General features: G+C 47.8%; 1 protein-coding gene across 1 annotated transcript in view; it reads right to left on the bottom strand.

The window, feature by feature from the left end:
* Positions 1-16,000, bottom strand: part of LOC138371373 (uncharacterized) — a 74,153-nt gene that overhangs the window by 22,966 nt on the left and 35,187 nt on the right. Inside the window, exons 3-4 of the mRNA XM_069336156.1 lie at positions 7,851-8,552; positions 6,748-6,894 (exon numbers count right to left, since the gene is read on the bottom strand). Coding sequence (XP_069192257.1) covers positions 6,748-6,894; positions 7,851-8,552 — 849 coding nt within the window. The remainder of the gene's footprint in view (positions 1-6,747; positions 6,895-7,850; positions 8,553-16,000) is intronic.

Raw genomic sequence — 16,000 nt, 5'->3', positions numbered from 1 at the left:
CTGGCAGGGGGTTGGTGCTGGACCTGTAGTTCCAGCCCACCTCTACTGGAAGAGGGATGGTGCTGGACATATAGCTCCAGCCCCCCTCCTCTACTGGCAGGGGGTAGGTGCTGGACCTGTAGCTCCTGCCCACCTCTACTGGCAGGGGGTTGGCGCTGGACCTGTAGCTCCAGCCCTCCTCAACTGGCAGGGGGTTGGTTCTGGACCTGTAGCTCCAGCCCCCTTTACTGGCAGAGGGTTGGCCCTGGACCTGTAGCTCCAGCCTTCCCTCTACTGGCAGGGGGTTGGTGCTGGACCTGTAGCTCCAGCCCCCTCTACTGGCAAGGGGTTGGCCCTGGACCTGTAGCTCCAGCCCCCCCCCCCTCTACTGGCAGGGGGTTGGTGCTGGACCTGTAGCTCCAGCCCCCCTCTACTGGCAGGGGGTTGGTGCTTGACGTGTAGCTCCAGCCCCCCTCTACTGGCAGGGGGTTGCTGCTGGACCTGTAGCTCCAGCCCCCCCCCTATACTGGCTGGGGGTTGGTGCTGGATCTGTAGCTCCAGCCCCCTCTACTGGCAGGGGGTTGGTGCTGGACCTGTAGCTCTGGCCCCCTCTACTGGCAGGGGGTTGGTGTTGGACTTGTAGCTCCAGCCCTGCTCTATTGGCAGGGTGTTGGTGCTGGACCTGTAGCTCCAGCCCCACACTACTGGCAAGGGGTGGGTGCTGGACCTGTAGTTCCAGCCCCCTCTCTACTGGCAGGGGGTTGGTGCTGCACCTGTAGCTCCAGCCCCCCTCTACTGGCAGGGGGAGTTGGTGCTGGACCTGTAGCTCCAGCCCCCCTCTACTGGCTGGGGGTTGGTGCTGCAACTGTAGCTCCAGCCCCCCCTTTACTGGCAGGGGTCGGTGCAGGACCAGTAGCTCCAGCCCCCCCTCTACTGGCAGGGGGTTGGTGCTGGACCTGTAGCTCCAGCCCCCCCTCCTCTACTGGCAGGGGGTTGGTGCTGGATCTGTAGCTCCAGCCCCCCCTCTACTGGCAGGGGATTGGTGCTGGACCTGTAGCTCCAGCCCCACTCTACTGACAGGGGGATGGTGCTGGACCTGTAGCTCCAGCCCCCCCCCCCCACTCTACTGGCAGGGGGTTGGTGCTGGACCTGTAGCTCCAGGACCCTCCTCTGGCAGGGGATTGGTACTGGACCTGTAGCTCCATGTCCCCCTCTACTGGCAGGGCGTTAGTTCTGGACTTGTAGCTCCAGCCCCCCCTACTGGCAGGGGGTTGGTGCTGGACCTGTAGCTCCAGCCCCTCCTCTACTGGCAGGGGGTTGGAGTTGTACCTGTAGGTCCAGCCCCCCTTTACTGGCAGGGGGTAGGTGCTGGACCTGTAGCTCCAGCCCCCCTCTACTGGCAGGGGGTTGGAGTTGTACCTGTAGCTCCAGCCCCCCTTTACTGGCAGGGGGTAGGTGCTGGACCAGTAGCTCCAGCCCCCCTCTACTGGCAGGGGGTTGGAGTTGTACCTGTAGCTCCAGCCCTCCCCCTCTACTGGCAGGGGGTTGGTGCTGGACCTGTAGCTCCAGCCCCCCTTTACTGGCAGTGGGTTGGTGCTGGACCTGTAGCTCCAGCCCCCCTTTACTGGCAGGGGGTAGGTGCTGGACCTGTAGCTCCAGCCCCCCTCTACTGGCAGGGGGTAGGTGCTGGACCTGTATCTCCAGCCCCCCCCCTCTACTGGCAGGGGGTTGGTGCTTGACGTGTAGCTCCAGCCTCCCCCCTCTACTGGCTGGGGGTTGGTGCTGGACCTGTAGCTCCTGCCCACCTCTACTGGCAGGGGGTTGGCGCTGAACCTGTAGCTCCAGCCCTCCTCAACTGGCAGGGGGTTGGCCCTGGACCTGTAGCTCCAGCCTTCCCTCTACTGGCAGGGGGTTGGTGCTGGACCTGTAGCTCCAGTCCCCTCTACTGGCAGAGGGGTGGTGCTGGACCTGTAGCTCAAGCCCCCCTCTACTGGCTTGGGGTTGGCGCTGGACCTGTAGCTCCAGCCCTCCTCTACTGGCAGGGGGTTGGTGCTGGACCTGTAGCTCCAGCCCCCTCTACTGCCAGGAGGTTGGTGCTGGACCTGTAGCTCCAGCTCCCTCTACTGGCAGGGGTTTGGTGCTGGATCTGTAGCTCCAGCCCCCCTCTACTGGCAGGGGGTTGGTGCTGGACCTGAAGCTGCAGCCCTCCTCTACTGGCAGGGGTTTGCTGCTGGACCTGTAGCTCCAGCCCCCCTCTACTGGCAGACGGTTGGTGATGGACCTGTAGCTCCAGCCCTCCTCTACTGGCAGGGGTTGGTGCAGGACTAGTAGTTCCAACCCCTCTCTACTGGCATGGGGTATGTGCTGGACCTGTAGCTCCAGCCCCCCTCTACTGGAAGAGGGTTGGTGCTGGACCTGTAGCTCCAGCCCTTCTCTACTGGCAGGGGGTTAGTACTGGACCAGTAGCTCCAGCCCCCTCTACTGGCAGGGGGTTCGTGCTGGACCTGTAGCTCCAGCCTCCTTCTACTGGCAGGGGGTTGGTGCTGGACCAGTAGCTCCAGCCCCCCCCCCTCTACTGGCAGGGGGTTGGTGCTGGACCAGTACCTCCAGCCCCCCCCCCTCTACTGGCAGGGGGTTGGTGCTGGATCTGTAGCTCCAGCCTCCCTCTACTGGGAGGGGGTTGGTGCTGGACCTGTAGCTCCAGCCCACCTCTACTGGGAGGGGGTTGGTGCTGGACCTGTAGCTCCAGCCTCCCTCTACTGGGAGGGGGTTGGTGCTGGACCTGTAGCTCCAGCCCCCCCTCTACTGGCAGGGGGTTGGTGCTGGACAAGTAGCTCCAGCCCCCCCTCTACTGGCAGGGGGTTGGTGCTGGACCTGTAGCTCCAGCCCCCCCTCTACTGGCAGGGGGTTGGTGCTGGATCTGTAGCTCCAGCCCCCCCTCTACTGGCAGGGGGTTGGTGCTTGACGTGTAGCTCCAGCCCCCCCCCCCCCCTCTACTGGCAGGGGGTTGGTGCTGGACCTGTAGCTCCAGCCCACCTCTACTGGAAGAGGGATGGTACTGGACCTATAGCTCCAGCCCCCCCCCCCTCTACTGGCAGGGGGTAGGTGCTGGACCTGTAGCTCCTGCCCACCTCTACTGGCAGGGGGTTGGCGCTGGACCTGTAGCTCCAGCCCTCCTCAACTGGCAGGGGGTTGGTTCTGGACCTGTAACTCCAGCCCCCTTTATTGGCAGAGGGTTGGCCCTGGACCTGTAGCTCCAGCCTTCCCTCTACTGGCAGGGGGTTGGTGCTGGACCTGTAGCTCCAGCCCCCTCTACTGGCAGAGGGGTGGTGCTGGACCTGTAGCTCAAGCCCCCCTCTACTGGGAGGGGGTTGGTGCTGGACCTGTAGCTCCAGCTCCCACTACTGGCAGGGGTTTGGTGCTGGACCTGTAGCTCCAGCCCCCCTCTACTGGCAGGGGTTTGGTGCTGGACCTGTAGCTCCAGCCCCCCTCTACTGGCAGACGGTTGGTGATGGACCTGTAGCTCCAGCCCTCCTCTACTGGCAGGGGTTGGTGCAGGACTAGTAGTTCCAACCCCTCTCTACTGGCATGGGGTATGTGCTGGACCTGTAGCTCCAGCCCCCCTCTACTGGAAGAGGGTTGGTGCTGGACCTGTAGCTCCAGCCCCCCTCTACTGGCAGGGGGTTAGTACTGGACCAGTAGCTCCAGCCCCCTCTACTGGCAGGGGGTTGGTGCTGGACCTGTAGCTCCAGCCTCCCTCTACTGGCAGGGGGTTGGTGCTGGACCAGTAGCTCCAGCCCCCCCCCTCTACTGGCAGGGGGTTGGTGCTGGATCTGTAGCTCCAGCCTCCCTCTACTGGCAGGGGGTCGGTGCTGGACCTGTAGCTCCAGCCTCCCCCCTCTACTGGCAGGGGGTAGGTGCTGGACCTGTAGCTCCAGCCCCCCCCCCTACTGGCAGGGGGTTGGTGCTGGACCTGTAGCTCCAGCCTCCCCCCTCTACTGGCTGGGGGTTGGTGCTGGATCTGTAGCTCCAGCCCCCTCTACTGGCAGGGGGTTGGTGCTGGACCTGTAGCTCTAGCCCCCTCTACTGGCAGGGGGTTGGTGCAGGATCTGTAGCTCCAGCTCCCTCTACTGGCAGGGGGTTGGTGCTGGACCTGTAGCTCTAGCCCCCTCTACTGGCAGGGGGTTGGTGTTGGACTTGTAGCTCCAGCCCTGCTCTATTGGCAGGGGGTTGGTGCTGGACCTGTAGCTCCAGCCCCACACTACTGACAAGGGGTGGGTGCTGGACCTGTAGTTCCAGCCCCCTCTCTACTGGCAGGGGGTTGGTGCTGGACCTGTTGCTCCAGCCCAACTCTACTGGCAGGGGGAGTTGGTGCTGGATTTGTAGCTCCAGCCCCCCTCTACTGGCAGGGGGTTGGTGCTGGACCTGTTGCTCCAGCCCCCTCTCTACTGGCAGGGGATGCTGCTGGACCTGTAGCTCCAGCCCCCCTCTACTGGCAGGGGGTTGGTGCTGGACCAGTAGCTCCAGCCCCCCTCTACTGGCAGGGGGAGTTGGTGCTGGACCTGTAGCTCCAGCCCCCCTCTACTGGCAGGGGGAGTTGGTGCTGGACTAGTAGCTCCAGCCCCCTTCCCCCTACTGGCAGGGGGAGTTGGTGCTGGACCAGTAGCTCCAGCCCCCCTCTACTGGCAGGGGGTTGGAGTTGTACCTGTAGCTCCAGCCCCCCCCCTCTACTGGCAGGGGGTTGGTGCTGGACCTGTAGCTCCAGCCCCCCTTTACTGGCAGTGGGTTGGTGCTGGACCTGTAGCTCCAGCCCCCCTTTACTGGCAGTGGGTTGGTGCTGGACCTGTAGCTCCAGCCCCCCTCTACTGGCAGGAGGTTGGTGCTGGATGTGTAGCTCCAGCCCCCCCTCTACTGGCAGGGGGTTGGTGCTGGACCTGTAGCTCCAGCCACCCTTTACTGGCAGTTGGTTGGTGCTGGACCTGTAGCTCCAGCCCCCCCCTCTACTGGCAGGGGGTTGGTGCTGGACCTGTAGCTCCAGGCCCCTCTACTGGCAGGGGGGTGGGTGCTGGACCTATAGCTCCAGCCCCTCTCTACTGGCAGTGGGAGTTGGTGCTGGACCAGTAGTTTCATCCCCCCTTCTACTGGCAGGGGATTGGTGCTGGACCTGTAGCTCCAGCCCTCCTTCTACTGGCAGGGGATTGGTGCTGGACCTGTAGCTCCAGCCCTCCTTCTACTGGCAGGGGTTTGGTGTTGTACCTGTTGCTCCAGCCCCCCTCTACTGGCAGGGGATAGGTGCTGGACCTGTAGCTCCAGCCCTCCTTCTACTGGCAGGGGATTGGTGCTGGACCTGTAGCTCCAGCCCTCCTTCTACTGGCAGGGGTTTGGTGTTGTACCTGTTGCTCCAGCCCCCCTCTACTGGCCGGGGGTTGGTGCTGGACCTGTAGCTCCAGCCCCCCCCCCATCCCTCTACTGGCATGGGGTTGGTGCTGGCATTGTTGTGGAGTTCGTTGGCAATTTTAAGGCTTCAGTTTCTTCGTACCCAGCAGTGGTCTGATTTGGTTCGCTCTCTTACTGGATTCAACGTCCTCCCAGCGAGCACAAGAAATATTGCCGGAACAACCGTACACATCTTCAAGTGGAAACTTGAAACTTGAAAACTTGAAACATCTTCGTGGAAACATCGTGGAAACATCTTCGTGGAAACATCTTCGTGGAAACATCTTCGTGGAAAACTTGAAACATCTTCAAGTGGAAACTTGAAACACATCTTCAAGTGGAAAGTGAAAGATACATGGGTTTCGGAAAGAACACTTAACTTGAATTGTAGACATCGTGTTGGAGATGGTACCTTTGGTTTCCATAACACTACGTCCAAGTAAAATTAACAGGAGCCGTATTTGCTCCTGTTTGAGCCTCTGGTCTCGTATAAACAACAATGGCTGCCCTCCTTCCTCCACTCTGACGCCTGGCTTACATTGTCCAGATTTCAGAACGTGATAGAAGGGTCACATTTACTCTACTTTAATATTGATAATTAAGTTAATTTATATAAGATGTTTTTATGATGGTAAAGTCCAAAGACTTATGTATTTAAGAATAATTCCCAGCAGAATAGCTGGTGAATTATAATAGTATGTGGTGATGATATCCCGTTTTCTTAGACGGTAATTCCACTACAAGTTACGTTTTCTATGGGTAACTTGTTGGTACAATACAGCTATTATCTGTATGATTATTAAAAGGTGTCGGATTTTCCGACATAGATTGTTTCTCCTAAGGAGTGCTAGATCAACTGGGCTGTGGTGGATATGTGGGCCTGCGGGCCGCTCCAAGCAACAACCTAGTGGACCAAACTCTCTCAAGTCAAGCCTGGCTTCGGGCCGGGCTTGGGGAGTAGAACAACTCCCAGAACCCCATCAACCAGGTATCAACCAGGTATACTTTTTTGGAAAGGTTGGTGGAGTGTCTCCCGCTCTCTGCGCCTCTGTGAGGGGGGCCAGGATCCCGGGTTCAATAGAGGATCACGGGTTCAATCACCATGCAGGCCGGAAATGGTTAACATGTTTCCTGTTGCCTTTCACCTGTTGCCTCTGTTCACCAACCAGTAAATATTTATCCAGGAGTTAGGCAACTATTGTGGATTGTATGTTAAGGAAAGTCAGTAGTTGACCTTGGGGAACCCCGATAAACCTAACAACAGGCTTCCTCTCCTCAAAACTCAACTCAATATCTTGTGGTATGACCTATGAGAGAAAATAAAAAACTTACTGTTAATTGCTTCTGGGGGATCTCTAAAGTGATTTCCTGAACTTTATCCATGATGCTGGAGGCTGAGTCTCCCAGGTGTACGGGGTCAGCTGTGGCACCTGTCTCTGTGGTCGTTATCTCCAGGGCCTCCCTGATGGTCTCCTGCACCTGTCATTACCAACACAAACATTAATGGTGGAGGCTGAGTCTCCCAGGTGTACGGGGTCAGCTGTGGCACCTGTCTCTGTGGTCATCATCTCCAGGGCCTCCCTGATGGTCTCCTGCACCTGTCATTACCAACACAAACATTAATGGTGGAGGCTGAGTCTCCCAGGTGTACGGGGTCAGCTGTGGCACCTGTCTCTGTGGTCATCATCTCCAGAACCTCCCTGATGGTCTCCTGCACCTGTCATTACCAACACAAACATTAATGGTGGAGGCCGAGTCTCCCAGGTGTACGGGGTCAGCTGTGGCACCTGTCTCTGTGGTCGTCATCTCCAGGGCCTCCCTGATGGTCTCCTGCACCTGTCATTACCAACACAAACATTAATGGTGGAACCTGGACTATAATGAAGCATCAGGCACTGATTAAAGTAACTGGACTATAATGAAGCATCAGGCTCTGAGTAAAGTAACTGGACTATAATGAAGCATCAGGCTCTGAGTAAAGTAACTGGACTATAATGAAGCATCAGGCTCTGAGTAAAGTAACTGGACTATAATGATGCATCAGGCTCTGAGTAAAGTAACTGGACTATAATGAAGCATCAGGCTCTGAGTAAAGTAACTGGACTATAATGAAGCATCAGGCTCTGAGTAAAGTAACTGGACTATAATGAAGCATCAGGCTCTGAGTAAAGTAACTGGACTATAATGAAGCCTCAGGCTCTGAGTAAAATAATTTCACAATATAAGTAATGGTGTTTCTCTACACTGACCACAGTGTAGAGAAACAACAAGATGACAGTTGACTTTATTAATAAAAATGTTTCAGGTGTTAGAGCAAAAAGTTTCCTATCTATAAAGTCAACTCTCATCTTGATGTGTCTCCATGTCAGAAGTGTTTACATAGAGGCCATACTACACTCAGTTGGGTGAGAACAATGTGACCTTCGGTAGTGTACCTTCACTGAGGTGTGGACAGTGTTGACATCTGGGAAGAGTTCCTGGCACTTCCGGAGCCAATCTTCTACCTTCATCTTGCACCCATCAGCTGTGTCTATGGTTGTGCCAACCTCCTGTGGGGTGTTGACTGTGTCGAGGCTCCCCAACATGGCCTGCAGCTGAGTCTTCCCTTCCTCTCCTTGTGTTGTCATATCTACCACACTGGTATCCTCCAGTTCCAAGAGCTTCATTGCTGACTTGTTCTGCTCTACCAGAGCATAGAGTCTGTCCTGGAGCTGGAGGTGGTGAGTCTTCCAGTCCCCCAGCTCTCCCCGGTACTCCCCCAGCTGGGACAGTACCTCTTCACAGCTAGTAATGAGGCTGCTGATGATGCTCTTCTGCTCCTGCACCAGGGAACGTAATGTCTTACTGATGCCTCTGGCGGGACCTTCATAAGGTTTTGCTGGCACTACTTCCTCAGTTGTTAGCTGAATATTTTTGAGTTTCCTAACAAAAGCCTCCACAGCATAGCTAATTGGGAACTGAGTAGAGGCTGTGGCAGCGTGCTCGGCACGGCAGCTGGGGCAGGTCAGCTGACCATTCTTGATAGCATTGTCAATACACTGGGAGCAGAATGTGTGGCCACATGGCAGTGTGCGAGGTCGTAGCCGATTGTCGTCATAATTGTTAAAACACACTGAACATTCCTCTGGCTTGTTATCCTGTGGAAAAGAATATTTAGTTTGCTAGATGTATTTACATTTAAAACTAATATTACAGTACTTTATATATTAATACAAATTACATAATATTTTTATACATTCTTTGCTATTTCAAAGCAGGGTTAATATTACTGACAGATTAACACATTCACAGCAAGGCCAATATTTTTTATAAACATATCTCGGAGTATGGGATAATATATTTAGGTAACATATTGCAGCAGCAGGGCGGTTTGTAAGCCATACCTGAGAGTGCAGACTAACAAAACCCATCCTTACTTTATTATGAATAATGGAAGAAAATGTATGTATCGTATGTGATAATGGGGGAAGGATCAAGTATTCTTAGTCTAAGTTGGACAATAAATACACTGTGGGTTACATCTTAACACATGGGTTTTATTGAACAACTCTGGGTTATTTTACACTTACTATGGGAACACACAATTACATTACAGGATTGTTGAGATTGAGTGATACTCTTCCCCAAACATAACCATGATGGATAAATTGACTATTGGTCTCACACAAATCTGGGCTTAGTTGATTTGGTGGTGATAAGACCACCAAATCTTATCTATTTGATTTATAAAGTAAGTACAGTATATATATATATATATATATATATATATATATATATATATATATATATATATATATATATATATATATATATATATATATATATATATATATATATATATATATATATATGTCGTACCTAATAGCCAGAACGCACTTCTCAGCCTACTATTCAAGGCCCGATTTGCCTAATAAGCCAAGTTTTCATGAATTAATGTTTTTTCGTCTACCTAACCTACCTAACCTAACCTAACCTAGCTTTTTTTGGCTACCTAACCTAACCTTACCTATAAATATAGGTTAGGTAGGGTTGGTTAGGTTCGGTCATATATCTACGTTAATTTTAACTCCAATAAAAAAAAATTGACCTCATACATAGAGAAAAGGGTTGCTTTATCATTTCATAAGAAAAAAATTATAGTAAATATATTAATTCAGGAAAACTTGGCTTATTAGGCAAATCGGGCCTTGAATAGTAGGCTGAGAAGTGAGTTTTGGCTACTAGGTACGACATATATATATATATATATATATATATATATATATATATATATATATATATATATATATATATTTCTATATTATATATAATATATAATATATAATATATATATATATATATATATATATATATATATATATATATATATATATATATATATATGTCGTACCTAGTAGCCAGAACACACTTCTCAGCGTACTATGCAAGGCCCAATTTGCCTAATAAGCCAAGTTTTCATGAATTGTTTTTCGACTACCTAACCTACCTAACCTAACCTAACTTTTTCGGCTACCTAACCTAACCTAAGCTATAGAGATAGGTTAGGTTAGGTTCTGTCATATATCTACGTTAATTTTAACTCCAATAAAAAAAAATTGACCTCATACATAATGAAATGGGAAGCTTTATCATTTCATAAGAAAAAAATTAGAGAAAATATAATAATTCAGGAAAACTTGGCTTATTAGGCAAATTGGGCCTTGCATAGTAGGCCGAGAAGTGCATTCTGGCTACTAGGTACGACATATATATATATACACACACAATGGGGCCTCGACTTACGATGCTAATCCATTCCCAGAGACGGATCGTAAGTCGAAGCGATTTTTCCCATAAGAAATAAAGGGAATTGAATTAATCCGTTCCCCACCCTCCAAAATATTAACATACAAATACATTTTATACTGAATACAATGTTTTTTTCTAACTACAATACAGTACCAAAGTTTCTCTTACCTTTATGGAGGGCTCTTGATGGCGTATGGAAGATAGTGATGAGGGGGGAGGAAGAGAGTTGTTACTGTTTGGAAGGGGAGTTCCCTTCCATTATCACATCAGGCAGTGATGTTTTCTCTAGGGTACTCTCTTTCCTACGTTTTGTCTGAATACCACTAGAACCTGGTTATGATTCAGTGCTTGTTTGTCTCACTACAAATTTGTCAAGAGGCATTTGTTGTTCCCTTAATTTTAACATTTGTCTGTAATGATGCATCAGTGTCATTGAATAGGTTAAGGCAACGACCTACTGCAGCTTGATTTGGGCGAGTCGTTTCAGCAAAGGTTTGCAATTCTTCCCATGCTGCACACATTTTCTTAATTGTTGAGGAAGAGACATTCTGTACTCTTGTATCTGCTATATGCTCATCCTTACATGGATTTTCATATGTTGAGCCTTACCACTGACTTTCCTGGGACTCATGGCAAGGTATATAATAATTACTTTAATGTTCAAAATGCAAAAAATCACCACAAAAGCGGAATTTCTTATAGGCGCAATTGTCACTAAGCGAGCAGCTGTAGTAAACTGAGGCAGGTCAGCCGCGTGACTGGGAACCACTCGCTCTGTCGACCCGAACGTGTACCAACAAATATCGTAAGTCGACGACACCATCGGATGTCGAGTCGCATTTTTCGATGAAATTCACATCGTAACTCAAAATTATCGCAAGTAGGGGCAATCGTATGTCGAGGTGCCACTGTATATTTTATATATATATATATATATATATATATATATATATATATATATATATATATATATATATATATATATATATATATATATATATATATAGATAGGGGGCAGAGTGTATCGTGATCTTGCCTGTACTCCTCTTGACATACCAGAAAACATTCTAAGGAAACTACTCCAAGCTTGTACTAAAGAGGCATCCTTCTTAAGCCTGGATGGGCACATGTATAAGCAAGTAGATGGGGTCGCCATGGGTTCTCCCCTAGGTGTTCTGTTTGCGAACTTCTACATGGGTACCATCGAACAAAAGGTCTTCGTCGACATGAACTTGAAACCGGCCATATACTGCAGGTATGTTGACGACATTTTTACTCAGGTACCTGAGGTCAGACATCTGCAGGAGCTGAAGGAGGCATTTGAGCGGAATTCTGTGTTGCATTTCACCTACGAGATGGAGAAGGATGGAAAGCTGCCCTTTCTAGATGTAACAGTCATGGAAAGGAGTGGAGGTTTCCACACTGCAGTCTACACTAGAGAAACATAGGAATGTGCCTCAATGCCAATAGTGACTGCCCAGACAGGTGCAAGAGGAGTGTTGTTAACACTTATGTCGACCGTGCTCTCAGCCACAGCTCAGGATGGAAGCAAGTCGATGAAGAACTTTGTAGGGTAAGGCAGGTCCTAGTCAACAACGGCTTCTCCAATGGTTTCATTGAAGACATCATAAGAAGGAAGGTGAAATGCCATGCAACCTCTGAAGAGACAACTAACACAACACCTGTACCCCCTATTAGACTATTTTACAGGAACTTCTTTTCCACAGCTCATAAAACGCAGGAAAGGGTCCTGAAAGATATTGTTAATAGAATCGTTACCCCTACAGACAAAAATCAGAAGATACAATTGACGATTTACTATAAAACCAAGAAAACTGCCAACCTACTCATGAGAAACTCTCCAGACACAGAGCAGAACGCTTTGAAAGAGACCAATGTCGTCTATGCCTTCAAATGCCCACTTAGGGACTGTAAGCCTCAAAGAACTCAGTATATAGGCAAGACAACAACATCTCTTTCCAGGCGATTAAAGATACATAAGCAACAGGGCTCCATTAAGGAAAATATAATCTCTTCCCACAACCATACCATCACCAGAGAAGTTTTAACAAAAAACACGGAAATCATCGATAGATACACCGATAGCAGGCAGCTTGATATCTGCGAGGCACTACACATTAAGAAGTCAACACCAGCAATCAACAGCCAATTAATGCACAACTATATTCTACCCACTTCAAGACTCCGCACCAATATAGAAGCATCAAGAAATATGGGCCAATAGGCCGTTTGCATTTACTTCCATTCTTCCCCTTTAACTTTACCCAATATTTCGTGTTCTATCTTGTGTTGAAAGTTTGTTTTCGCCTCATCCAAAACTGTTGTAACATCACCTCACCCAAATGCAGGTATATAAAATTAAAAGCCATTATTTATTATAGCATAGTAAGAAATCTGTTTAGTGTTTGCAGGTTACAGTTGTGTGTGTGTAAACTAAAGTCTTTGAAAATGTAATAAGTTATTACGAAACGAGTTCAAGTGTGGCGTCAGACTAGAAATAAAAATGAATTTTGGAGAACTGATTTTTCAATTACCATCAACAGTGAAAAGAAACAAGAAATATTGAGAAAATTTGTGTTAGAATTATTAATCTTATTTTTTCGGTCATATTTAATAATATATGTCTACAGGAAAGAATGCTACCAAAATATACTAATTATAAATAAATATATATATATATATATATATATATATATATATATATATATATATATATATATATATATGTCGTACCTAGTAGCCAGAACTCACTTCTCCGCCTACTATTCAAGGCCCGATTTGCCTAATAAGCCAAGTTTTCCTGAATTAATATATTTACTATAATTTTTTTCTTATGAAATGATAAAGCTACCCTTTTCACTATGTATGAGGTCAATTTTTTTTTATTGGAGTTAAAATTAACGTAGATATATGACCGAACCTAACCAACCCTACCTAACCTAACCTAACCTATATATATAGGTAAGGTTAGGTTAGGTAGCCAAAAAAAGGTAGGTTAGGTTAGGTTAGGTAGGTTAGGTAGACGAAAAAACATTAATTCATGAAAACTTGGCTTATTAGGCAAATCGGGCCTTGCATAGTAGGCTGAGAAGTGAGTTCTGGCTACTAGGTACGACATATATATATATATATATATATATATATGTCGTACACACAACTGAAACTGAATAGAGCTTACACATCTTCGAGGTTTATATCTACATTTGGGTGAGGTGGATGAGGTGAAAAAACGAACTTTCAACAATGGGTATTAAATTCCAACACAAGACAGAACACGAAACAATGGGTATTGAATGGAAGTAATTGTAGAAAGCCTATTGGTCCATATTTCTTGATGCTTCTATATTGGAGCGGAGTCTTGAAGTGGGTAGAATATAGTTGTGCATTAATTGGCTGTTGATTGCTGGTGTTGACTTCTTGATGTGTAGTGCTTCGCAGACGTCAAGCCGCCTGCTATCGCTGTATCTATCGATGATTATCAAACAACTATCTATCTAACAACACAGAAATCATCGATAGATACAGCGATAGCCTGCTATCGCTGTATCTATCGATGATTATCAAACAACTATCTATCTAACAACACAGAAATCATCGATAGATACAGCGATAGCAGGCGGCTTGACATGTGAACACGTTTCGTAATAAATTATTACATTTTCAAAGACTTTAGTTTACACACACACAACTATAACTTGCAAACACTAAACAGAGTTTAACCCTTAAACTGCTCATGGTGTATATATACGCCCTGAGAAACATGTCCCACGGTGCGCATGGCGTATATATATATACGCCATAGGGTGCCAGGCCCGATTCAAATGGCCCGCGGCTACACGGGGTTCACAGTAACTTCCTCAGGGCTCTTGTAAACAGACGCCATTTTTTTTTTAAATCGTGGGCAATATTCTCAGGTGTAAGAGGCACAGTACTGTTGGAGCAACCAAGGCTGGCGCATGCAGCATGAGCGAACAGCATTGCTGTTCAGCTTGTGACCACAGCATCGCCGTAAAATGTCAAAATATATAAATGTTATTATTTAGCGATGACAATATTACAGATGACCCATGACTGTGATATAAATAACCAGGGTTGTGATAATAGCAGGATTGTTGTAATAATTAGCGCTGTGGGAGGAGTGATGCCGAGAGACGGAGGGAGACAGCATCGTTTACTGACTGTGTGGCCACCTGTTATTGTTTGCACTCACCATACCAGGTCAGTGGTTCTCTATGGTGAACACAAATGTAGATACTTATATATAATGTGTGTATTAGTGTAATAACAGCAAAAGGATTATGCTGGGAGGAGCCATTTGGGTGACCGAGGTGACGTCGTCTGCACGATTTGTCTAGCTGTTTAGAGGGTGGCCACTATGCTTTTTGGGCGCACTACAAGCTTAGGTGTACAGTTACGGTGCATAAAACATGTAGATACTTATATATAATATGTGTATATAGGGTAATAACACTGCAAACAGTATTGTTGGGGGAGAAAGTTTAGTGCGTGTGACCTTGAATGAGTGAGGGAGCCGCCAGCTGCCATCTGTGTATAGCGACGACTCTTAGTGCCTGAACTAACTATATCAGCTTAGCTTTACAGTTGTGGTGAATAAAATATATACATACTTATATATAACGTCTGTATATAGTGTAATAACACCACAAATGGTATTGTTGGGGGAAGAAAGTTTAGTGCGTGTGTTGAGGGAGTGGCAGCGAGTGGCTGGCTGGTGTGTGGTGGTAACTCTTCGTTGCTTTTCGACTCTCAATACCAACTTAGTGATTCGTTATGGTGACCAAAACATGCAGATACTTATATATAACCTGTGTATAGAGTGTAATAGCAGCAAAACTATTTGTTTATTGTTTTATAAACATAATTGAATCACTAATATGCACATCATACTTTTGAGTATAGCGATTATTCACCACTTTTATTACATAAATATATTACAATACACACTATTGAATAATATTACTGCAAAAAAACTAAGAAAAAATAAATCGAAGACATTGAAACAATTAGGTAATATCTTTGTGGCAACTCCCACCTGTCAGCGCGGGTGACGGGTCTGACGACCGCGCTGTCAACGCCCACTTTTTGCCAGACTTCCTCGGTCAATTGCGCCCAAAATATGTCACCTACGATTTTTTTTTTATTTTTCCCGTACTCAGGGGACACAAATTAACATGTCTAGAAGACGAAAAAAAATTTTGAATTCTTTATTTCTTGCGCACAGGGGTGTAAATGTCCCCAGGACCCCTGAGCAGTGTAAGGGTTAAACAGCTTTGATTTTATACCTGCATTTGGGTGAGGTGATATGTTACAACAGTTTTGGATGAGGTGAAAACAAATTTTCAACACAAGACAGAACACGAAACAATGGGTATAATATTTTGTAAGTTAAAAGGAAGAATGTAAGTAACTGCAATGGGCCTATTGGCCCATATTTCTTGATGCTTCTATATTGGTGCGGAGTCTTGAAGTGGGTAGAATATAGTTGTGCATTAATTGGCTGTTGATTGCTGGTATCGACTTCTTAATGTGTAGTGCCTCGCAGATATCAGGCCTCCTGCTATCGCTGTATCTATCGATGATTTCCGTGTTTTTTGATAAGACTTCTCTGGTGATGGTCTGGTTGTGGGAAGAGATTATATGTTCCTTAATGGAGCCCTGTTGCTTATGCATCATTAACGATGCATAAGCCATTCTATAGGCCATTGCTCCCCTTGCCTCTCTGAGGGGGCCAGGTTCTGGCCATGGTCCCCGGTAG

Source organism: Procambarus clarkii, chromosome 35, assembly GCF_040958095.1.
Source record: "Procambarus clarkii isolate CNS0578487 chromosome 35, FALCON_Pclarkii_2.0, whole genome shotgun sequence".
NCBI classification, from domain to species: Eukaryota; Metazoa; Arthropoda; class Malacostraca; order Decapoda; family Cambaridae; genus Procambarus; species Procambarus clarkii.
The sequence above is the reverse complement of the archived record's forward strand: the minus strand, read 5'-3'. Positions and strand labels throughout refer to the sequence as shown.